This window comes from Herpailurus yagouaroundi, unplaced genomic scaffold, assembly GCF_014898765.1.
Source record: "Herpailurus yagouaroundi ecotype Mexico unplaced genomic scaffold, PumYag 192, whole genome shotgun sequence".
In the NCBI taxonomy this organism is placed as follows: domain Eukaryota; kingdom Metazoa; phylum Chordata; class Mammalia; order Carnivora; family Felidae; genus Herpailurus; species Herpailurus yagouaroundi.
Genome location: NW_024412423.1, coordinates 11,923,612 through 11,950,035, shown reverse-complemented (window position 1 = coordinate 11,950,035; position 26,424 = coordinate 11,923,612). Strand labels below are relative to the sequence as shown.

General features: G+C 37.3%; 1 protein-coding gene across 9 annotated transcripts in view; it reads right to left on the bottom strand.

The window, feature by feature from the left end:
* Nucleotides 1-26,424, bottom strand: part of CSNK1G3 (casein kinase 1 gamma 3) — a 107,033-nt gene that overhangs the window by 29,663 nt on the left and 50,946 nt on the right. For all 9 annotated transcript variants that reach the window (XM_040444343.1, XM_040444348.1, XM_040444342.1 and 6 more), the window contains exons 5-8: nt 18,301-18,449; nt 16,506-16,740; nt 1,759-1,844; nt 1,551-1,635 (exon numbers count right to left, since the gene is read on the bottom strand). In XM_040444343.1, the coding sequence (XP_040300277.1) occupies nt 1,551-1,635; nt 1,759-1,844; nt 16,506-16,740; nt 18,301-18,449 (555 nt within the window). The remainder of the gene's footprint in view (nt 1-1,550; nt 1,636-1,758; nt 1,845-16,505; nt 16,741-18,300; nt 18,450-26,424) is intronic.

Here is a 26,424-nt window from a genome sequence, read left to right as displayed (position 1 = left end):
AGGAGAGGAGAGGAGAGGAGAGGAGAGGAGAGGAGAGGAGAGGAGAGAAAAGAAAAAAGAAAAGGGAAAGGAAAGGAAAGGAAAGGAAAAAGAAAGAAAGCAAAAGAAAAGAAACAAAACAAAATGAAAAGAAAAAAGAAAATAGTGGTAGGAATTGGTTTATATATGAAAGTATCTGCACTACCTTGCTGGATTTCTTTTAGTCACATACACTAAACAACCCAGAGAGGATTCAAATTCTGAACTTGGCCTATGTACAGAATTCTAACCAACTGACCTAGCAAAATAAAGCTAAGAGATCTCAGAAATAGAACACAGAAACACAGTTTAATTCTTCTTTGGATTTCTGGTCATCTAACAATTATTTTGGTAATACATAAATCTCTCCATGCCGTTGTAATTCCCAAATGTTTTAGAGACATGTATTTTTAAGCCATGAAAGTGAAGAGGTAAAATGGTGAGCAATTAGTAAAACAGGGTTTCACCATCAGGATACAGAAATTCACTGTAGTAACAGATGGAAAGTTACTCCTGGGTGCTTTTCTGATCCAGTGCAGATCCAGTAAGAACAGGATGACGCCCAGCCCAATGGGTGGTGAGAGCGGAACCCAGCAAGGACCGTCCTCACAGGGTGACTCTCACCATTACCTTCCAGCTAATTACACCAGCTTAACTTACTTTGACACCCCGTTTTTTCCTGTGGAAGCCTGTACAGAAATTCCCAATAACACATGGCCAATCTGCTTACAGCTATACTGCTAGGGTCAACCCGTATTTTGTTTTTAACCTACTAGTTCTAGATGTTACAGCAAAGGAGAAAAACACGAAATTAAAGTTTGCTGTCTGAGAACGATATAAGCAAGCTTGAGGAAGGGCTACCTGAGATTACGTGGCTGCTACGACTACCACCAGAAGGCCAGCCCTGTGCAGGAGAGCCTGTGAATATGGAAGCAAGCTGTGAACTCAGTCTTTTATCTTCCCGTTTGGGTCACATTTTGCTTAATTCATTAGTAACACATTATTCTTATTCCTTAATTGATTTAGGAATCTCAAGTGAATTTCGGTTGGCTTAATCGGAACTGTCAAGAATCTACATGAAAATAAAACTATTTTCATAACCCCATCCCCCCCAGGTAACATTAGCCTAAGAGTAGAAAGGTTGGTAAGATTTTAATGTACTTCGAAAACTAAATCACACCCCCCCTTTGAGCATGGCACGGAGACTCAAGTGACTAGCAAAGTACGCCAAAACTTTACAGTTGGCATTTCTCAGCAAATATTTTAACTTAGTAAAAGTATGTCAGTGATATTTTGGCTGATACCGGTCAACACTATTAAAAGATGGGACTTTCTTCTATTATTAATACCATCTTAATAAAGCAATTTAAAAATTGACCCTGTGGTCTATGCATCAAATGGTGACATCTTTTAAGTCCTACTGTGAACTCATCTAAGTATGAAGAAAAAGTATTTATAAACTTGAGCAATAAAATTAACCGCTCTGGTTTTCTGCATAGAAGCACATGTATCAGTGTGGCGTCATTCATTACCTGGAAAATTTTCACACAGCACTTCTATTGGTGTGGCTCGTTTTGTATCTCCAATTTTCTGATACCTCTCTTTTAATGTGTCAGCCTAAAACACAAAGAAAAAAAAAAATCTTGGCAAGGTGGTAATTTTAAAATTAACCACTTGCAGGACAGAAGCTTAACATAGCACCAATTTATTAAATTCAAAAGGAAACACAAAAACAATTACCTTTAAACCTTGCCAAGGAAGACTGCCCCTCAGAAAATACATGAACATATGACCTAAAGCTTCTAAGTCATCTCTTCTACTTTGTTCTGAAATGTAAGAGAAACATCAATTTCACTTTCTATTCCCAGTTAAGGATGCAAGAATGGAGAACTGATTCTTTTGTTACATACAAATTAATTCCCAGAGTTCAGTATATAAATATAAAATACCTAGTGCTTTTAAAAAACAAATCACGTCCGGTTAAACAATGTTTTTAACATTACAATTCCTGTGCATCTTTAAAAGATGGCCCTACAATTCTTTTTTTCTAAAGACTCTACTGGGCATTCATTTGTCTCCTTAGATATCTATCCCAAGAAGTATATAGCAAGGCAGAAAGGGTTCCATGGTCAAATACAGGGTCACTGTGTATTGTAGCTCTATCCTAAAGACCCAGGATGTAACATATTAAAAGGTCTGGAAAAACCTAAAGATAAAATGTAACCCTGCACTTCCTGAACTTATGGGAGCATAAAACACCCATCCTATACACTCTCCCATTAATATTAAGTGCAATTAGGATTTTGTGTAATATACTTTTTAAAGCACCCATGTTTGACACATATCAACATTAATAACCCCTCTGCCACCACCAAAAATGTGCTGCTTTGAACAAACTGCCATTTTCAAATTGCTACTGTTGTTTTAGCAACAAAATGTTGTACAGCACATAACTGAGGGACAATTACAGATGAAGATTCAGAACGGTACTTAGGAATATTTGCTGAGTGAAATTTTTTGTCACGAAGTTACATTATGAAGATTTCTTGCTATTTTAAAAAAACACAGGAGTGCCTGGGTGGCTCAGTCGGTTAAGCATCCGACTGTGGATTTGAGCTCAGGTCATGGATGATCTCCGTTTATGAGTTTGAGCTCTGAGTCTAGCTCTGTGCTCAAAGTTCGGTGCCTGCGTAAGATAATCTCTCCCCCTCTCTCTGCCCCTCCCCTGCTCATGGTTGCTCTCTCTCTCTCCTTCAAAATAAATAAGCTTTAAAAAAATAATATAAAAACTCTAACAGTAAGAGGAAAAAACGGTAGTTTAATTCTAAAAGGATGTTCATGGGTAAGATGTTTTATCCAAATGAGTAATCATCATACTATCTAAGCAGTGGTTTTGAAAAAGAAAACTTTTCAAAGCATGACTCTGAACAGGTTATCATTTCTACTATGCAATCCCCTTCTATAAATGTCTTCTGTAACACTTCCTACAGTTTGCATATATATGTTGTGTCATTTTTTAGTCAATATCTATCCTCCCACCAAACAGGAGGTTATAGGACGGCAGACGTCTTCTGGCTCACTGTCCTCAGGACTCTGTATAATGGCTGCCACAGAGCATACTATTTAAATATAAACAAATGAAAAGGGGCGCCTGGATGGCTCAGTCGGTTAAGCATATGACTTCAGCTCAGGTCATGATCTCGCGGTTTGTGGATTTGAGCCCCGCGTGGGGCTCTGTGCTGACAGCTCAGAGCCTGGAGCCTGCTTCGGATTCTGTGTCTCCCTCTCTCTCTCTACCCCTCCCCCTCCGCCACCTCTCTCTCTCAAAAATAAACCTTAAAAAATTTTAAATATAAAAATGAACATTTGAAAAGACATAATACTAGATATGTGTCCCTCTTCTAGAAGTAAAGGAAGATATCTAGAAGAATATGCATCAAATCGTTAATAATGAGGGTTATAAGATTGGAGGATGACCCAGGACATTTCACCTTCCATTTTATATACTCAAATTTTGGTATAATGGCTAGTTTTTTTTTTGCTGGTATTTTCTATTGTAACAATGTAAGCATAAGCTATTAAAAATAGAAAACTTTCAAAATAAGTAAAAGAGACTTAAGGTCTCTTTGTAGCCTTTAATGAAAGTGGGGATGTGAATAACATGGAAAAAAAACAGAAATATATTTTTTATATACAATTTCACCTTATTAGATCCTGGGAACCTTAAGAATAAAGAGTCATGCAAAGGAAAAAGTTTACTTCTAAAGTCCCAATGAGAATCAGAATCACCTCTGAAACTTTTAAAAACCTCAAGTGAGCAAGGCCTCTTGATGGAGTCTGATTCCTGGGCTAAGACAGGAGCTAGAAGAATATGTGCATTTTGAAAGGACTTAGCAGGTGATTCTGAAATACAGCCAGATTTGATAAGCACTAAAAATGAAACTTCCTTGATTGAAGCATAATCTCCATATAATAAAATGCACCCATTATAAGGATCCATTTAAAAAATGTTAACGACACACACACACACACACACACACACACACACACACACACGAGCCACCACAATCAAGAAGTATTTCCAGCACTCTAAGAAGTTCCCTTATGCCCCCTTGCCTGTTACTCTCCCTTTCCCCTGTCTCCAAACCACCACTAACCTGCTTCTGGGAGCCTACACTAAATGTGATTTCTTTATAGAACTTCATATGAACAGCATCATATAGTATGGACCCTTGGGCCCGAATTCTTTCACTCAACATCATGTTTTTATGTTTTGCACGCATTACTTTTTACTGCTGAGTAATATATCACAATATATGTATATAGTCACCTACCGATGGACCATGAATAACTTCCAGGTGGGGGTTTTGTGAATAAAGCTTTTATGAACATTCTTGTTTCCACTTCCCTTGTGTAAATTTTTAGGAGGAGGATTATTGCTTCATATGGAAAAGTGTAATTTTCACGTTATGAGACACGAATACACTGTTTCCAAAGGGGTTGTGCCATTTTCTGTTTCCATCAACAACCTAAGAGAATTCCAGTCGTGTAAGTGCCCATCCCACACTCAGCATGGCCACTCTTTTATATTTTAGCCATGCTAGTGGCTGTGAGGGGTTAGCGCTCTGTGATTTAATTTGAATTTCACTGGTGACTAATGTTTTTGAACACTGTTTCATGTGTTACTGCTTATTCATACATCTTTGTCTGTGAAGTGAATATTTAAATATTTTACTCACTTTTTTTAATTGTACTGTTTGTCTTGTCAGAAAGTTAAGAGTTGTTTGTGTATTCTGGATACAAGTTGTTCTCATACAACAAGTTTTGCAAACATTTTCTCCCAAATTATAGCTTGCTTTCAAGTTCACACTTTGACAAAGCCCAATTTATCAGGGCTTTTGTTGTTGTGTTTGTTTATGCTTTAAAAAATTTTTTTTAAATATTCCTTTATTTTTGAGAGAGACAGACAGTGGGGCTTGAATTCATGAACTGTGAGATCATGACCTGAGCCAAAGTCGGCCACTTAACCGACTGAGCCACACAGGTGCCTCTTGTTGGAGCTTTTTGTATCCTATCTGAGAGTCTCTGACTAGTCTAAGGTCACATAGACTTTCTCCTATTTTTTCTTAAAGAAATTTTATAGTTTTGGATCTAAATCTGTGATTCATTTGAAGTCATTTTTCTTCTTTTTGTTCACTGTGGGGTAAAAGGGGTTAAATTCATTTTTTTTGGTCAATACTGATATCTAGTTATTATCATACAATTTCTTTACAATACTATCCTTTCCCCTTGAATTACTTTTGCACCTTCTCAAATATCAATTGACCTCTATGTAGGGGTCCATTTCAGGACTCTGTATTCTGACTCATTTACCTATGTCTGGGCCAATAACACCAAAAAAAAAAAAACCAAAAAAAAAAAAAGGAAAAAATAATAAATGAGGAAACCAGTGATGACAAAACAGACCATCAATTGAGAAAACCATCAAAATCAAAAGCTGATTATCTGAAACGTTCAATAAAACTGATCCTATCACTAACCTAAAAGAAAATACAAATTACTAGTATCAGGAGGAACAAAGGGTCACCAGGCCAGACCCTACACACACTAAACAAATGATGAAAGAATATTATGAGCTAACATTATGCCAATAAATTCAACAACTTAGAAGAAGAAATGGACAAGTATCTTAAAAGCTACAAGTTACACAGAAGATGTGAACAGCTCCATACAACTTAGAAGAAATGGACAGGTATCGTAAAAGCTGCAAGTTACAAAGAAGATGTGAACGGCTCTATGCCAATTAAAGAAATTTAATTTATAATTTCAAATCTTCCCAAAATATAACCAAAGGTCCAGATGGCATCACTGGTGAATTATATTAAGCAGTTAAGGAATAATACCAACTCTACACAAACTCTTATTTCCTTCATGATATTACCAGCCAAAGGTAATACAAGCAAAGGAAAATACAAGAAATGTGCCTCAACACAGACACAAAATCCTTAAGAAGATAATACATCATGACTAAGTAGGGTTCATCCTATGAAGTTAAGGTTGGTTTAACATTCAAAAACCAACTGATATAATTCACCTTATTAATAAAAGATACAAATCATAAGATCACCTCAAAAGATAGAGAAAAACTACTTATTAAAACACAACATGCATTTATGATAAGAATACTTGTTAAACAAGAAATAGAAAAAAAACTTCATTCTGACAATGGACTTCCATGAAAAACCTACAACTAACGTAATTCTTACATGGAAAAGGCAACCTTATAATTAGGAACAAAACAAGGATGTTCACTCTCACATTATCTATTTGGTGTTGTACTGGAAGTTCTTGTTGGTACAGAAACGCCAGAAAAAAAATTAAAAGGTATTCAGATTGGATTGAATCTGGATTCAAATCAGATTGGAAATGAAGAAGTAAAACCAGTTTTCTCTGCAGACCACATAATTGCATATGTGGAAAATCCTAAATAATCTACCCCTAAAAAACTCTATTAGAACTAGTGCATGAGCTCTACCAAGGTTACAGGATACAAGGTCAATATATAAAAATCAAATGTATTTCTATGCATGCAATGAGCAACTGGAAAACAAATTTAAAAAGCAATACCATTTTCAGCAGCACCAACAAATGTGAAACATGTAGGGGAAAATTTATCAATACATAGGCAAGACCTGCATATTATATAGCATGCAGTTTAAAAGACCAAATGATCATAAATACTGACCCCTACAGTAGTGTGTTCTTTGTTAAGGAGAAGAACTCAATATAAAAAGCACTTCCCTCTAAATTCCATCCAAAGTTGGAAGTTTTAGTTACCGGTGTCAACAAGCCGTGATGATTAGATCTTGCCTATACGACTGTCTCAAAGAACAGTATTAGTCTCAAAACCTACACGGTATTTAAAAACTCAAGCCATGAAAACAAGCTAGTAAAATTAACCTCTACTGAAACTCAGTCTGAAATGCTCCTTCTCCTCCTAATTCTTTCCTTGTGTTCTTTCATCCACTGACTAGTCAGGAAGTAAATTTCACCACATCGTGAGTAATAAGTCATAGGGAAGGCTTTATCTTGGAAACACAGTAACTAAAGAATACCTTTTCAGACCTTCAACAGTTCTGTTTCGTGGGGGGAAAAAACTCCCAGGGTAATTTGGCCCTTATTATATACACCCTGTTCACATTTTTTAAAGCAAGTAAAAAAAAGAAACAAGTAGAAGTTTCACTTTATATTTCCTCCTAAACAGTTAAAAATTACTTTTCCCCCAGCACCCCACCAAAAAATAAATAAATAAATACTCTTCTTCCTCAAGATTCATGGAGCTCATTAACGTTTTTTCAAGATTACACAATTAAAATGGTTGTATTGTTAAATGAAAACACGAACCTATTCAGGAAAAGAAAAGACACAAATATACAAGACAATTTGCAGTAACAACTCACCAGTCCAGATACCTAATCTAGCAAAAAACAAAGTTTCCCGAGCAACAGGACCCAGCACATGCATGCAATTCCTGAAGAAGTCTTCTTCAAATCCAGTTCTCTTAGTTGGATAAAATCCAGTAAGTTTGGCTATCAAAAGAAGCAAATCAAAAGAAGGGAACAGCAAAGTACACCAGCAATAGGTGCACTACGGCTAAAAGACATCTGAATACCAAAAAAAAACCCTATTAAAAAATACACTACCCTCAGACTAACTATAAAGCTACAGTCATCAACACAATGCAGTATTTGTGAACAAACAGATCAATGAAGAGAAAAGACAGTCCAAAGACAGACCCACGTAAATACCGTCAACTCATCTTTGACAGTTGAGCAAAGGCAACAGAAGGGAGGAAAGGTTTGTTGTTTTTTTTTTCCCAACAAACAGTACTAGAACAATTGGATATCAATATATAAAAAAAATGAATCTAACCACAGATCTTACACCCTCCACAAAAGTAACACAACTGGATCAAAGACCTGTCAAATGAAAAGTTATAAAATTCCTAGAATATAATGTAGGAGAAAATCTAGATGACTGTGAGTTTGGAAATGACTCTTTAGATATGAAAGCACAGGCATGTTCATAAAAGAAATAACTGGTGAAGTGGACTTCATTAAAACTAAAACTTCTGCTCTGCTAAAGCCACTTTCAAGAGAATAAAAAGATAAGCTACAGACTGGGAGAAAATATTTGCAAAAGATACATCTCATAAAGCACTGTTACCCAAAATATACAAAGAATTCTTAAAATCAAAAATAATAAAAACAAACAACCTGATTAAAAATGGGCCAAAGACCTTCAAAAACACCTCACCAGGGAAGATATATCGATGACAAATAAGCACATGAATAGACGGTACATACACATCCTATGTCATCAGGAAACACGAATTAAAACAACAATGAGATAACACTACTTGAAATAATGATTTACAAGAAATATATATTTCGTCACTCAGATAACCAAAATATATTTCTCAGGTATATGTGGTCTTCATCCATAGCTCCTGAAAACACTTCAGAACCAGAAAGGTGAAATGGGTGTCTTACTATTAATGAAGGTAAATTTTGGACCCACCCAAGGTCAGGGGCCGATTGCCAGGAAGGCCATACGTATGATTATTGAGGTTTGGAACTTTTAGTTGTACCCCCCAACCACCAGGGAGTGAGGAGACGCTAGAGATTGAATCAACCAATGGCCACGGACTTAGTGAATCCTGACTATGTAATGAAGCCCCCATAAAAACCCAGGAGGGCAGCTTTTTGGTCCTTTTGGGAGGGCTTCCACACTTGGGGAACCAGAACACTCCCATGTGCCACCAAGCCAGGTCCCAAGCCCCTTAGGGACAGAAGCTCCTTTGTTTGGGATTTCACTGTCCATAGCTCTTCATCTGACTGTTCATTTGTATCCTTTATCATATCCTATAATAAAATGATAAATGTGAATCTATGAAACCATTCTAGCAAATAAATTGAACTTAAGGAGGAGGTAGCTAGAACCTCTAATCTGTAGCTGATCAGTCAGAAGCACCAGTTAATAGCCCAGAGCTTGAAACTGGAGTCCAGAAGAGGGGGAGGGGAGCAGTCTTACAGGACAGAATCCTTAACCTTGGGATCTGATGCTTTCTCCACATAGATAGTGCCAGTATTAAGTTGAATTCTCAGACATGCTACTGGTGGCTGAGAACTGCTTGGTATTGTGGAGGGGAAAAGCCCTTTTCCACATAGGAGCTCGTCCCAGGAACCCGTTAGGATGGTGGAAATGTATAACACTAACAATACCAAGCGCTGGCAAGAATGTGGACCCACAGGAACTCCCATCCCATCCCATCGGTGGTAGGAGCGCAGAACGGTATGGCCAGTTCGGAAGACAGTTTGGGGGTGCCTTACAACATATTCTCGACATATGATGCGGCACTGAGCTCCTTGGGGTTTATCCAGAGAGTTGAAGGCTTAGGTCCCACAAAAACCTGCACATGGATGTTTACAGCACCTTTACTCATAAATGCCAAACTTACAGGCAACCAAGATATCCTTCAGTAAATGAGTGGATAAACTATGGAGGATCCAGACAATGGAATATTATTCAGCACTAAAAGGAAATGAGCTATCAAGCCAGGGAAAAACATGCAGAACCCTTAAAAGCACAGCATATTACTAAGTAAAAGAAGCCAGTCTGAAATGGCTGCATATTGCTTAACTCCAACAATATGGTATCTGGAAAAGGTAAAACCATGGAGACAATAAATAAAAAGACCAGTGGTTGCCAGGGGTTTGGAGGGAGGGAAGGGTTGGTGGGGAAGGAAGGATGATTAGGTATAGAGGATGCCTAGGGAAGTGGAACTCTTCTGTATAATGATATAATGGTAGACACATGTCATTATAAATTTATCCAGGGGCGCTTGGGTGGCTTAGTCAGTTGAGCGTCAGACTTCAGCTCAGGTCATGATCTCGCGGTTCACGGGTTCAAGCCCTGTGTCGGGCTCTGTGCTGACACCTCAGAGCCTGGAGCCTGCTTCAGATTCTGTGTCTCCCTCTCTCTCTGCCTCTCCCCTGCTCAGGCTCTGTCTCTGTCTCAAAAATAAATACAAACATTAAAAAAAATTGTAATTTATCCAAACTCGTAGAACGTACAATACCAAGAGGAAATCCCAAAGTAAACTATGGACTCTCAATGATAAGGATGTGTCAATGCAGGTTCAACAATTATAACAAATGTACCACTCTAGTGGGGAATGTTGATAGTGGGGACAGCGCTGCATGTGTGTGGGCAGGAAATATAAGAAATACCTGTGTACCTTCTGCCTAATTTTGGCATGAATCAAAAGCTGCTCTTAAAAAAAAAAAAAAAAAACTGTTCAAAAAAAGTAACATCTGTTTAAAAAAAAAAAAACACACTACTATTTAAACGCATTTTCTCTACACTTATTTAATTCAAGGTATACGTCCTAACATTCCTCAACTAAACTTGAGGTCATCACTATATAATAGTAATCATCCAAAAATTATGATGCTGAATCACCCAGAGAATGTAAATTATGCTCATCATGCTTCAGAAAGCAAGGGATTGTGCAATACATTTTTAAACTGTTAAAACATAATTATAAAACGTAAATACATGTTTCTAAACTGCGAACAAGCTGTTTGGGAGGCTAAAAGAGCTGTCCTCAGGAATTTGGGCAATTAACCTAGAAATTAAATGAATCACATCCTAAGATGACAACACAGAAAGAAGGCATTTTTGTAAAACCATAAATTCTGTGATCCCTTCGCTCTTATTCAGAGAGCTTACCACGTAGTGGCTTGAAATGTTAATTCTTCTACAGAACACAGATTAACACTTGCAAAGCAACTGAAGTTTATTCCTCAAAGCCTAGTCTCTTTATTAATGAATACTCCATAATAATTTTGAAAACAAGACAATTCTAGTGCTACCTACTAAAGAGAAATGCAGGGTATTTACTTAATTTCAAATGACTTCCACAAAAGTTGCCTCTTCATGAAGGGAAAAGAGAGTGATCCAAAGGAAGATTATGAAATGAGGTTCAAAGCATTTGACAAAAAAAAAAAAAAGAAGTATTTGGAAAGATATTAAAAAGGAGACCGTGAGCAGACACAATTTAAAATAACAATTCGACATGAAAATAGTAAAGAAGGCTTCCACAAGAGGCGACCAAAGAAAGTCAGGTCACACACAGCTTTAGTGAGATTGCATCCAAAACAAGGACTTAAGAAGGTATGAGAAGGTACACAAGAGAATCACTACATCTGTGACTTCCGAATATTAATCACCCAGTTAAGATCAAAAGATCTATACCACAGGAATAAAGAGGCTAAAATTCCACAATGTGATGTTACACTCTTCTTCCGCCTTTTTCCTTTTTAAACCTGGAACAGTGCACTGATCTCCACAAAGGAAAAATACTTATAAATCTGCGCAAATGTTCGTCTGACCAAATTCTCTATTTCGAAACGCTCCTGTGTGTACAAAGTCTTTAAATACACAAGAATAAAGCAATGAATAAGAAGGCTTTAAATGTAATCACCAAAGTCCAGGCAGAGTAGGAAAGACAGCAATTATATATACACAAATTAAAAATCGCCACTAAAAGGTCACATTTTCACCACTTTTTCTTTTTTATCTACTCATGACTCCTCACAAAGCCAAGTGCTCTAAACGCCACACACGACTAAGTCCCTGTTCACTGCCATCTCACTTATAAAATGCTTTAACTCTTCAGCACTTAAACTCACATGACTTTAGCTTACTCTTAATTTCTTAAAAAACAGGAACTCACATAACCTGGCAAACAAGTCTTCTCACTATTAACATTGCCCATCTACTTCCAAGTTCTACATCGAGACTGGAAGCAGGGCTTTTACAAATGGGATAAAGTAAGGATTAAAGCTTTTGTTCTTTGCAGTACCTGCCCGAGAAATATTTTGTTTATGTTTTCTTCCTGAAAAAGGAGGAAAAAGAGATGACTACAATAGTTAAATGCCATTTCCCAAGCTCTGAAGGCTTTTCCTAACAAGGACAAACATATCAGATTCACTTGGCCATTTCTACAAATAGAAGGCTGTTACATTTACCATTGTTCAGATAAAAAAACATCAGGCCATAAGGAAGTTGTGACTTCATGTCTCACAATAAAATGGTGGTGAACCTTTGTTAGTTGTTATAAAATAGGCTGTTAGCAACTACCACAAAATGAAAATCTCTCACAGACACAGCTCATATACAGACAGGTGTGCCTGACTGTAACATCAAACACAATCCTGAAAGCTGTGTATCTCCTCAATCTTATTTTAAACCTATCGTGAAAGTTTGCTATTGAAAGGCAACCCCTCCCCCAAATACCACCTGAATGCAACGTGTGCTTTATAATTTTAGATCCATGAAACTTTTCTTAAAGAAAGACAAATTTACATTTTTCAGGCATTTCAGACACCTGAAGACAAAAAAATACCACGGCTCTCCTATCAGGAGGCTGTCAGGGAAAATTCCAAGTGCTACTTGTTCTGACTGAGAGGAAGAAGCAGGGACATGCAGTAAACAGCAGATAAGTCTGGGAAGAATGGATAGAGAAGAAGCTACGACCACGAGTTGAAGGCTGGGTCAGATGACTCCTAAGGTCTTGTACAAAAAGTATGTCTTTAGGGTACATGTGGGCAGTGATGCCGGGTAAGTACTGACTGGTTTATGTTTGTCTGTTCTTCCTTGTGAGATGTCAGCAATGCAATCTAAAAGCAGAGAATTGGGGCACCTGGGTGGCTCAGTCGGTTGAGCGACTGACCGGCTCAGGTCATGATCTCATGGTTTGTGAGTTCGAGCCGCGTGTCGGGCTCTGTGCTGACAGTTCAAGCCTGGAGCCTGCTTTGAATTCTGGGTCTCCCTCTCTCTCTGCCCCTCCCCCACTCATGCTCTGTCTCTCTCTGTCTCAGAAATAAATAAACATGTAAAAATAAATAAGTAAAAATAAAAGCAGAGAATTAAGTCTTTCTCTGATATGAAAACTGACCATGGTTTGCAAGACTTAAAAATAAACCACCAAAAAACATAACCCAGAACTGATTTTTTTTAGAAAGGCAAAGAAGTAACTCAATGGGAAAGAATATGACATCAGAAAAAGAACCTCAGCCTCTAACTCACATCATACAAAAATATATTCTCAATGGTAGAAGAAAACATAAATGTCTGCATCTCACAGGGACAAAGATTTCTTAGGATTCAAACAGGAGCAATCCTAAAACAAAAAACTGGTAAATAACTGACCACACAAATATTCACAACTTGCGCACATCTACTGACACCATTAAGAAAACGAGCAGGCAAGCCACAGACCAGAAGAATCTATTCACAGTACATATATTTGGGAAAGAATGAATATCCAGAATATATACAGAATTCCTACAAATCAACAATAAAATGGCACACATCACAAAAGAAGATAAGCAAATGGCCAATAAGCAAGCACAAGAAACAGTGCTCAGAATCATAAGTCAAGCAAAACAAAATGCCACCACATATCTACTCCAATGGCTAGAAGGAAAAAGAAGGCTAACACCAAAAGCTGTCAATACTATGAAACAAACAGAACTCTCATTTACTGCTGGTGGAAACAGAAAATGGCATGAATGCTTTGGGGTACTGACTGGCAGTTTCCTATGAAGTTAAACAATACCCACCACATGACACAGTAATTCCAACCTTAGTATCTGCCCAAAAGAACTGAAAACATATGTCCACTGAAAGATTTAAAAATTCATAATAGTAAACACCTGTTAATAATCAGAATGTGTATCAACATTAGAATAATTTATGGTATATTAATGCAACGGAATACTACTTAGCCTTAAAATGAAACAAATCACTGATACTTGAAAAACAAACCCTAACCTTATACTGAGCAAAAGAAGCCAGATAATTCCATTTATATGAAGCAATAGAATCAGCAAAATTAATCGATGAACGGGGCGCATAGTCAGTTGCTCAGTCAGTGACTCTTGATTTCGGCTCAGGTCATGATCTCACAGTTTTGTGAGTTCGAAACCTACATAAGGCGCTGCACTGTCAGTGGGGAGCCTAGTTGGGATTCTCTCCCTCTCCCTCTGCCCTTCCCTCACTTGTGCTCTGTCTCTCTCAAAATAAATAAATAAACTAAAAAACTAAAAACTAAAAACACCAAAAAACTAAAACTTAAAAAAAAAAAAAACCATGCTAGATTAATGATAGAAATCACAGCAATGGCTCCTTTGGGAGACGGTGGGGGAAGAGCAAGAATGAAGTGTATGAGATGATGATATGTTCTAAATCGTGACAGAGTTGGGGCTTATGTAGGTGTGTACGTATGTCAAAAACTACAAATCATACACTCAAATGTTATAAACTTAATTCAATGTAAATTCTATTTTAATTTAAAAAATGAACTTTTGGGGGCACTTGGGTGGCTCATAAGTGTCCCACTTCGGCTCAGGTCACGGTCTCACAGTTTGTGGATTTGAGCCCCATGTCAGGCTCTGTGCTGACAGCTCAGCGCCTGGAGCCTGCTCCAGATTCTATGTCTCCCTCTCTCCCTCTTCCCCTCCCCAACTCGTGCTCTCTTGCTCGCTCTCTCTGTGCCTCTCAAAAATAAATAAATGTTAAAAAAAATTTTTTTAATGAACTTTTCAGTAAATTAAGTACAAATACTGTTAATTTTGGTAAGCTTGCTTGACATACTGTTATCAGTTACCAATTCTGAAACTAGATTCTGAGGATCGTAGTAGGCTTCTAAAAATGAGTAAAGAGAGAAGTGGTAGCCAGATTTCTCCCTGTCGGCCCAGAAGACAGAAAAATACAGACAAGAGAAGGGAATAACAAATGTGGAAAAGGGGGACACTACTTTGTGGTGTTGGAATGAAATTAAAACTATCAATATAAACTCAAGATTCTTATTAGATAGGCATTAATACATGCATAGATGCACATACGTGTGCAGGCATATGTGCATGTGTGTATCTGTGTGTACATGTGATTCATGTACACACGCGCATCTCTCAGTTCCGTCACCAACGGGGCCAGCAATAACACAGCAGTAGCAATGAGTATACCCAGTGCCCAAATCTTGGTTTCTACCTAACATTACCCAATAAAAGGAGCTCCAGAGCTACTCGGAGAAATGTCTGTTTCTGGGCTAGAGCACAGAAACTACAAGGTAAATCTACAATAACTCATTGCACCAGAAAGTAAAGAAGTTTTCAAAGAGTCGTGAGAACAAGCCACAGAGACAGAGCAGTCAGCCAGATGGAACAACCAGTGGCCAAATGTGGGACAGTATGAGTATCAAAATAAACACTGACAGTAAGGTACTATACTGCTGTCAGTACACTAGGAGTCCATGAGTCCACACTGACATAAGTGAATAAACGGGAAAAGAAGTAAAAGCTTTTGCTTACATTAGATTATCAACCAATGAATACACAAGGAATGATAAATTAGAAAATCATCGACGGATGCTAAATCCAGTGGGTAGAATTTAATGGGAGCAACATACTTATATTTACATAATCTCAAAAATCTGCTTCCAAATTATTTTTAATTACAAAGGGAAAATAGGAAACTGTTAGGTAGAAGAACTTAGCAGACAGTACCCTAAGCAAGTGACCAAAACTACTTGCAACCAAGTGACATCACATGCCTCCTGACATGATACACTGACAACCCAGCGCTTGTGTATTTGTGCGACAAATGCATATCCAAATATGGTCATGAAGAAATGATCAAACTCAAATTGAGGACAGCCTATAAAATACCCTGTATGTACTCCACAGAAATATGAAGGCCATGAAACATAAAGAAAAGCAAGGGAGTGTTCTAGATAAAAACAGACTAGAGAGACGTGACAAGTAGATGAAATGCGTGGTTCTGAACTGGATTCTGGACAGGGGGAAAAAAAAAGCCTTTAAGAACTCTGTGAGATTGATCTTAGTTTATCCTTTCTATTAATAAGGAACCCCCTTCAAAAAAGTTAAGTAATTTGCTCGAAGTCATATAGTTTCTACAGTGAAGAAAACCATTAAGGTATGTACTTTTAGCATTAAATGTACTGGGCAGGATGCCATGTCTCCCTGGCTAGCTGTTATCAGAGAGCCACAGTCTCAATCAAGAATCTTCACACACTAAATTCAGCCACAATTAAGGATTCTCTCATATTCTTTAATAAAAATTATCAAATGCATCAACCTAAATGTATCAAAGTTAAACATTTCGAGTTGTCATATAAAAAACAGACACAGTAAAATAAGAAATTTGCCGTTCATTTACTCTAGGGCACCTTACTTTAAAAGAGTTTTATTAAATATAAACTCTAGCTAGACGGGATAAATAAAAATTACAACAGAAGCAAGCGTAAGCCCCCCAAAACTGAACCATAACAAATAAAAACTCGCGCTGTTTGCACAGGCACTGAATTCAAATTCCATACTTACAAAAGGTACACATACCTTTTCCTAAATGTGTGTTTATGCTCATATATCTAGCTGTTCCTGTAAGGCTCTTGTGTTCTCTGTATGGTATGTGTTTCTTTGTCTCTGGATCGATATATTCCTTTGCCAAACCAAAATCTATAATATGAATAACTTGCTGGGTTTTGTTTCCTGGTCGTCCTATTAAGAAGTTCTCAGGTTTTACATCTCTGTATATCAAGTTCTTTGAATGGACATATTCCATGCGAGAAATCTTGATTCACAAAAACAACAACAAAAAGAAAGAATGTTTTATTTTAGGCTTTGACTAGCATAAAAAAGCATGATAGACACAAGATGAAATTCTTACAATGAAAACAACATAAAAATCAGAAATTGTTTCAACTCTTTAAAAATAACATGGTATCAGTCTACAGTTTCTCAAATATACATCCAGTTATGCCTAAAAGTCTTTGCTTTCAGTATTACTATGATCACTTATAAATCAAGTATTTGAATTTCATGAATACCTTTCATATTGGTAAGCCTGATTCAGTCAGCACCTACAGATGATGCCACCTCAGACAATCAAAAAGCTTTACTAACTCTTGAACTGAGACGTATAAACAGACATATTCGTAAAGGTGCAATTTGTTCTTATCAATTATTTCAATCACCAAGCAACTTTTATAGTTATATTAAAGAAACCTAGAGTCTAAACTGTTAAATGAAAACAACACAGTACCCTTTGGGATATCTTTCTTTTTCTTTTTTTATAACTTACTCATGTCTCTCCTTAGGTATTAAACATTTTAAAAGATCTTGAAACCAGAAAACTTTGGGATACGACTCTAATGATTATACAGTACACGTTCACATAATATAGTATATATTATATACGATATATAGTATATAGTTAATGTATACATACTATATGTTATATTCACACAATATAGTAATATAGTACAAACTGTCACAAAATAGGACATTATAAATAAGAAAATAAAATTGCTTCATTTAGTGATAATAATGGACGACAACACAACGTAAACATATAGCCACTTAGGCCATTTTAGATTGTTAACAAACTCTGGATCACGGTATACAATATTCTATGACCTACACTTTTCATTAATGATATATTATGAGCATTTTCCGGGTTATAAGACATTCTTTTAATACACACTTTTTAATGGCTGGGTACTATTTTATGGCTATGAATAATTTACTCAACTAACCCTATTATTTCTCTCCATTTGGGTTGTTTCCCATTTTATGACAAACATCGTTGCATAAATAGCTTTAAGTACATATGTGAACAGTTCCATAGGATAAATTAATGAGTCAATGGAGAAAAACCATTTTGAGATTTCTGGAACATACTACTGGAGTTGATTTCAAAACTACCTTAAATCATCCTCTTAAGCTGTTTTCCCATAGGCTCCCTGAGATTTCAATAATTTATAAGGCTTTCCATTGTTTCTTCTTTTGCTAGGCCATTAGAATTTATGACTAACATTATAAACCCTGTTTCCGAGGGCTCTCTTTTCTAAGCACTCATCAGTGACATGAAAAGAGGGCTGGAAACCATTCTCAAGCTCAGCATTCTGATCTGAAAGCAGTTAACATATTAATTCTTCCACCCAAATAAAATACACTTGGCTCAGTTATTTTAAGTTATTTGCATCCTAAAAAGACAATGGGAGGAAAAGCAGAAACTTCATGAGGTCACGCGTTCTGTAAAGAGAACAGACTTTAACCTTTCAACATAAACATGGGACCAAACGAACCGCACGGCGGTTCGATCAGCCTCAGAGCCTCCTGCTTGCCTTACCAGCTGTATAGCGATCATGAGAACAGTCTTCAGAGAAAACGTCCTGTCACACAGGTCAAACAAATCTTCCAAACTAGGTCCGAGCAGTTCGAGCACCATGGCGTTGTATTTACCACACGGGCCAAAATAGTAAACTTGAGGTATACCATCTGGGGGGAAAGAAGAAGGATTTTAATTGTTTCCTCATCCTGAATCCCAAACTGCCCTTCCTGGAAAATCAACGAGCAGTCTTAAGCATTTTCTGTGTCTTCAAGAACTGCAGCAATGTGTTCATTTTTTCCATTCACACACTTAACTCTTCCCGAGCCAATGTTCTCCCTCACTACACCTTCTCCTGGACGTTCACTGTGTAGCCTGGTTACACCTCTACTGCAGCTCATTACATTACACACAGTGCTCCACTGTGGGTCTCCAACACCGCACCAGACACGGGGGCTGCGCGTCTTAGCCTCATGTTTCCAGGGCCTAGAGAAATGCCTGTCACATAGGAAAGATTCAATTTTTATTTTAACACAGAAGAGACTGTTCTCTTTAATAACCCTGAGGCAAGCATCACGCTGGGCTCACCCGCCAGGATTCTCAACCTCGGGTGCACCCATCCCATCTAATTCCCTCCTTGTGAGTGGGGGTGAGACCCCGGATTTCACTCTCATGATCAGGTTATGTTATGTGACAAAGGTGAGGTGATGAAGGTCCCACTAGGGGGACGCACACACACACCCACCCAACTTACAAATTTCCCTTTGCCACTGGGAATCACTATTTTGGCGTAAGCCACTCTTGCCAGAGCCAGTCCCGGATGCATGTGTCAGATCTACCCCTCACAAGTTGTAAAAGCAGAAAGCAAGTTCAGAAATAGTCAATGAGAAGCTCACTGAAGTGTATTCCAACTCGAAAATGCTACTTTTATTGTGCTCTACGCTGCTTTTATTATGCTGTTAAGAGCCTGGAACCACAATTAAGACATGAAGAGTTCCCAGCTACTAAGCTTTTAAAATTATTCCTACAATGCCTTTTTTCCCCTCTCTGCCACTGACAGTTGTTAAGCTTTATACTCTTAATTTAGCAATCTCTAGTATCTCCTACGCTCTGGCTTGTTGCTTCTGATCTGTAGGAGGCAAGAGAACCAGATCATCAAGCTTGTTAGGACTATATACAGAATGTAAAAATAAACATGTTCTGAAGCTCTTCAATGAAAGGACTGTCAAAGAGCTTTTTGACTTCCTTCTGAGTCATCACCTACACTCCTACTAATTGAAGTTGTTGTGAAATGATCGCTCAATAAGGTAGCAATATATTTTGGTTTCTTAAATGACTGATTTATTCAAATGTGTTCAAAGGTTTCCAAGAATAGAAAATCATGTAAGAAATCTCACTGTCTTAATTCAACAAGTGCTTACTGAACATCCAATACATCCTTGTGGGACTAGGGGGAACATTAGGGATTAAGAGTGGACAAGACACCACAATCAAGGATAATTTAGCCCAGGGATGCAAGTTTAGGTTAACATTCCAAAATCCACCAACGTAACTCATCAGAGTAACAAAATAAATACAAAAAACCAGTCATCATCTTAATAGAGATGGAGAAAGCATCTGTGAATCTGGAACAGAAGGTAACTTCTTCCACCTGGTAAAGGACATCTAAGAGAAACTCTCAGCTACCATCATATTTAATGGTGAAAGACTGAATGCTTTCCATTTGTGACAGAGTAAGACAAAGATGTTCACTTTTACCTCTTGCATTTAACAGTGCAATGAAGTTAAAAAAAAAAAAGAGGAAAGAAAGAAAGAAAGACAGACAGACATTCTAGGAAATAGAGTCTCTCCTATTTTAAGAAAAAGTGAAATAGGGGCGCCTGGGTGGCTCAGTCAGTTGAGCATAGGACTTCAGCTCAGGTCATGATCTCACAGTCCGTGGGTTTGAGCCCCGCATCGGGCTCTGTGCTGACAGCTCAGAGCCTGGAGACTGCTTCGGATTCCACGTCTCCCTCTTTCTCCCATGTCTCCCCTGCTTGTGCTCGTGCTCTGACTCTCTCTCTCAAAAATAAACATTAAAAACATTTTTTTCTTTTAAAGAAAGTGAAATAATTACTCATTCCTATTTGTTACCAATAATAAAATTCAAGCTTTCACGTAAAAACCGTATTTTGGCTAAATTCATTTCTGCCAGGATGACCTTTGAAAGCTTCCCAATAGAGAAAAACACATGGGGTGCCCGGGTGACTCAGTCAGTTAAGCATTGACTCTTGATTTCTGCTCAAGTCACGATCTCAAGGTTCATGCACTCACAATGCTGTGGAGCCTGCTTGAGACCCTCTCTTTCCTTCAATAGATAGATAGATAGATAGATAGATAGATAGATAGATAGATAGATATAGATAGATAAAAATTTTATATTAATTAAAAAAATAAAAAGAGAAAAACACAGTACCTTCTTTCTGATAAAACTGTAGTGACAGTAATTATTATGACCTAATTGTTAGGTAATAAATATGGCGATATTTGAAAATCTGTTTCAGTAAACCAGTTATGTTCCCAGTCACCAATGCATGTATTTACAAAATCATGCACAGGTAAATGATCTTGTTAAAGTACAAGGGATTTTAATGTAAGAAAGAGTAGGAAAAGTTGTTTTGTTTTGTTTTGATGTCTACTACCTCCACACTGCAACTTTAAGAAACTATCACTGGTCAAGTTTTAGTATAGTATCAGAAGGGTATTTATAATTTAAAAGCTAATTAACCGAGATTTACAAAGTTGTGAGTTAAAAACTTGATTGGGGAGAACATGAATTGGGATGTTTTTGGAGGAAAAGTGCCCTAACGTTTTCAAAATAAGCAAATGTATGCATACAACTATGTTCAAGCTGCATGGGTGTTAACAGTGTAAAAAAAAAAAAAAAAAAAAAAAAGCAACTGGGAACCACCTACACATTCATCAACCCCCCGACGAATTAAACCAATTATGTCATACCCATACTGTGGAACATAACACAACCTTTAACTACCTTTAGAGAAAACTGTGAAGGGCAAACTTCTGCTACTGTTATGATTCTAAAGTGATCAATTAATTTTGTTGTTTACAACAGCCATACATTACTTTTAAAATAAAATGTCTTGGGGCGCCTGGGTGGCGCAGTCGGTTAAGCGTCTGACTTCAACCAGGTCACGATCTCGCGGTCCGGGAGTTCGAGCCCCGCGTCAGGCTCTGGGCTGATGGCTCAGAGACTGGAGCCTGTTTCCGATTCTGTGTCTCCCTCTCTCTCTCTCTGCTCCTCCCCCGTTCATGCTATGTCTCTCTCTCTGTCCCAAAAATAAATAAACGTTGAAAAAAAAAATTTTTTTTTTTAAAAAATAAAATAAAATGTCTTTAATGAGTCATTAAACACACATATGCAAACATACTAGAAGGAAAAACCACAAAGCTAACAGCGATTACTGGAAACACAGTTGATTTCTCCTTCCATTTTTATATTTTTTTGAACTTTTCCAAACTGTTAAGAAGAACACATGCTATTTTTTGCAACCAGGAATAAAATGCTCATGATTTGGATTCTTCTGGGACCGCGAAGAAAAACTTGAATTGTTAAAAGATTTAGGCTACATTTATTTAATCCGCGAACTGTCACTGAGCAAGAAGTAGTTCTCAAAACAGTCTCCCCAACGCTGAAAGTTACATAGGTTTACCCCTACTCTTATCAACCATTAGCTTCATTCTGGAGCTCCTCGAAACAAAGCAAGGGATACCCGTTGGGACTCTGTGGCCCTATAATCTAAGTTTGGCTTCCCCTGCCTTCCCACCACACCTCACTAACAAAAAGAACAGTTTCGAAGGCTCAGATTTACTCTGCCTCATTGTGAACTCTTCTAAGGCTGCATCTCAAAAACTTCTACTCTAGTTCTGCCATCCAAGCTGCCAACTTCTCTTCTGACCCAACCTTCCAATCTCCTCTTACCAAACTATCTCTGTTAAGCATGACGCGAAATTTCTAATTATTCACACACAATTTCTCCTAGATGGGGAAAGGCGTGCATAAGTAAATCTGCTCTGCTCTGCTTCAGATCAGCCCACTCGGCCGTGGGGAGGAGACTTACTGCATACCAACCATGTACATTCAATCAAGCTATTTACATAAAACACCTTTGTATGTCTACAATAACACCATGACAAAGATCAGTAAAGGGACAAAAATTGCTTCAGGTTTCTCCAAAATTTCCTTTCTTTAATAGTTTCAAAGCGTTTCAAAAGAATGTATCTCTAACTTACCCAAGATGGCTAAATTCCATACACAGTAGTACATTTCACTGAGTAAATTAAACAGACACTGAGTCTTCAATTTGAATGAAAATACCTCAGCTTTATCACATCACATAACATAATTTTACCTTCAAATATGAGTCAGCATAGATGGCAAATAATAAAAGATAATCAACTCTAAATGACTCCTTAAGATACATAAGGTTCTATAAACCAATGAGTGTAGAAACTTCTCAGGTAAGTATTAATAACGTATTTCAACATGAATCTCATGTCACTGAAGGACAAAATCAAAAGTTGTATTTTTTTTTTTTTTTTGTAAATCAACAACATAAAGCAAACACTGTAAAGGTCAAACTAGAATTTCATTTCCCAGGACAAGTCTGGGCAGTTTTCTAACACTGAGCAAACAAATTAAATTGCTAGGAGTTAGGAAACATTGCAAATAACAGGGGCTGGGGAGTACCCTAAGCAAAAATAAAACACCACCACCACAGCCAATATGAGTATGGAAAGCAAGACCACAGGAAAGAGGGTTTCTGGAAGAAAGACAGGTGAAGGAAAAGAGGGCGCAAAAGGAGAGCACACAGGGCAGAAAGAAGGCTTAGCAGGAATACTAAGAAAGGGGTTAAGTTACTAACCCCTTTATCAAAGTATCAAAGTATCTTGATCAAAGTATCTGGGGACTGAATCGCATGAATGCAATCCAACCGAAGGGCAAGAGCAAGCTTGGTCTTACAACCAGTGAATTTTCAAGTATAAACGTATATGTCACACAATTCTAAAATTGCTTCTGAGACTACCATAAAGAGCCACCTATAAAGGGCCATCCACTGTGAATTTATGAATGTCAGTTCTGATAACTTCCAATATCACTGATGCTTACTGGCAGTCCTCTTTTTCAAGACAAGTATGCTTTTTTTTTCTCCAAGAGAATTTGAAGAATGGGCAAGAATACAAAATTCACATATTATTTGAAAATACAATCTCACCCACAGCTTCCCAAAATTAATTCCATTAAACTCTTCATTATTTTATAGTTCAGCTATTTCCATGACAAAACAAAATTAATTAATTCGAGTCACAACATTAGGAGGTCTAACAAACACTCTTAAAGACTGCGTAGTACTTCGTGCCACGCGGTCAAGTACTTCAGTTCCCTCTAGTTGGGTGACAGTGTAGCCTGTCATTAAAAGAAGGAATATCATGACGTTTCTTTCCATTTTCCATTTTCATATTGTTCATCTAGGAAGGATCAGAGCAAAAGCATTCAGGCTCTGACTGGGAAATCTCAACCCCACAGAGGTGACTAAGAAAACCTAAAATCTGATTAGAAATACTATAGAGAATTATCACATAGAAAACTTCCTTTTCCAAAGAAGTTTTACTTTAAGGCATTCTTAACCTTTAAGATAAAGGCTTCTATCTCAAGTCAGTAGCTCTCGACATGTGGTTTGGAGATACGTGGGGGAATGGATGGGTGGTCCACGAAACCCTTTCAGGTCAATGACATCAAAATTATTTTTATAATAATACTAAGATGTCATTTACCTTTTTCACTCTCATTCTCTCACAAGCGAACAGGCTAATTATGCAGAGACTATATGACATGCGATATGGCAACAGAATGAATGACGATGATGATAGGAGAATCTAGCTGTGTTCTCATAAGCCAGATATTAAAGAATTGTGCAAATTTGTAAAACAAGGGCACTTTTCTCACAGTTTTTTGATTTGGAAAATATGGTTAGTTGGGATTTTAAAACATTAGTGCCATTTTAAAATGAATTAATATACCAGTGTTTTTATATTTGTTTTAATTTCTCAGGTGGTAAATAATAGCTCTAACTCACAACAACTAAAGTTCTCTGGGATCTTCAAGAAGTTTCAATTGTAAAAAAGGATCCTGAGACCCAAAAGTTTGAGAATCGCCGACCCAACTGAACACCAAGCTCTGATCTGAACGGCAGGTGCAATGAGTTCCAGACTTGGCAAAGAGTGGTTCCATTAAACACCACAGCACCCAGCACCCACATTTAGTAATAAAATTCTAGTAATAAACCCCAAATAAAACAAAGCCACCGCACTGTAAAGAGAAAAAAAAAAAATAGTCCTTTCTGTGACAATTCTATTTACAAATTCTGACATTATTCAAAATGTTAAAGAACATTAAAAAAAAATAACACCTACAAACAAGTATTTTTCATTATATTGAATATTGAATGTTATATGAATAATGAATAAAATCACATTCATTATGTTATATTTTATTATTCATTATTCACTTATCCTCTGGGCCTAAATAATTAAGGAAAAAATAAGATTTCTGTATCATTTTCACCTCCAACCTTCCAGTTTACAAACTTTTTTCTCACCATGTGCTACTTTATATTTAAATCAAAAATAAAAATGAAGGGGCACCTGGGTGGCTCAGTCGGTTAAGCATCCGATGTTGGCTCAGGTCACAATCTCAAGGTTCGTGGGTTTGAGCCCCATGCAGGCTCTGTGCTGACAGCTCAGAGCCTGGAGCCTGCTTCGAATTCTGTCTCCCTCTCTCTGCCCCTCCCCCTCTCACACTCTGTCTCTCTCTCAAACATAAGCAAACATTTAAAACAAGGAAATAAAAAAATCATCCTATTGTTTGTAATGGCTTTGCATTTTCAATCTTTTACTCTTATGTAGAGAAATTTAAAAATCAGGCTGTATCGTAGAAAATTAAACCCATCACCATTTAGTCCTACCCTATTCCAAGGTACGGATTTATTTAAAATTCTTATGTGCTTAATTTATCACTAAAAATGCTCTAATTACCACACAGCATACAACCACCCTAATACCTGCACCAGGTAAACCAAACTGAAACCACTATCAGTTAACCCTTCTTTCTTACACTGATAATGCATAGCATTCTTTACAAACAGACCTTCTCCATCAACTATAATGACTTTAACACAAAAACTGTGTACGCTTCTATGCAAAGTAGCAATGTACATATGCAGTCATGTACAAATCGGTAAAAGTTCAGCAATGCGTAACTTACAGAAATTCCCATACAGAGAAGCCTCTACAGGGAACAGAAGTATTACATGCACTTAAGATGTCTTCTGAAATCAAGCAAGCAGAGACAGAGAAGGGAACTCTCAGAAGCTGCTACGTCGACTGTCCCCTACGTGAGCTGAGATGACCTCTACTCTAACCACTGACCCACTGCTAGAGTGTTCTTCACGATTTTCATTAATACCAAAATACAACAGGTGATGTTCTCAATAGTTTATTCACTTAACTGCCATGGTTTTTTACAATGTTCTCTTTGTTTTCTCAGACACGAGATTACACAGAAAGAGGAAAATTTCTTAAATTTCTTGAAAACAGACAAACTCTTAAGAATCAGGCTTTTAAAGAATTAAAGGAATTTTAGATATTAGCCAATGTATATAGCCAGGTTTCAAGGTTTGACCCTAATACAACCTTTCTTAAAAGTACTATGATCAAATGTCCATACATTATGGAATCACCAACAGTCTTTTAGCTAGCAGACAGACCCTATAAATAGTTTGGAAAAGGATGTGCAAATGGAGGCATCTATACACCAGAGCAAAACACAGAGGGAACATCTAAATCCTGACTTAACAAGGCACAAACAGAGAAGGCACAGGGGTCAGTATAAGGCAGGAAAACAAGCCTTTTAAAGTAACAGCTCTCAGAAGGCGGTATTATGAAGAGGTATAATTTTGAAACAGCCACTGATGCCATTATCAAATTACTATTTAGAACTACACAGTTCAGGGCACATCAAAAGTCAAGACACTAACTTAGAAACGATGATTTAACATAAGCATAGTCTCAAATAGTATATTTAATATC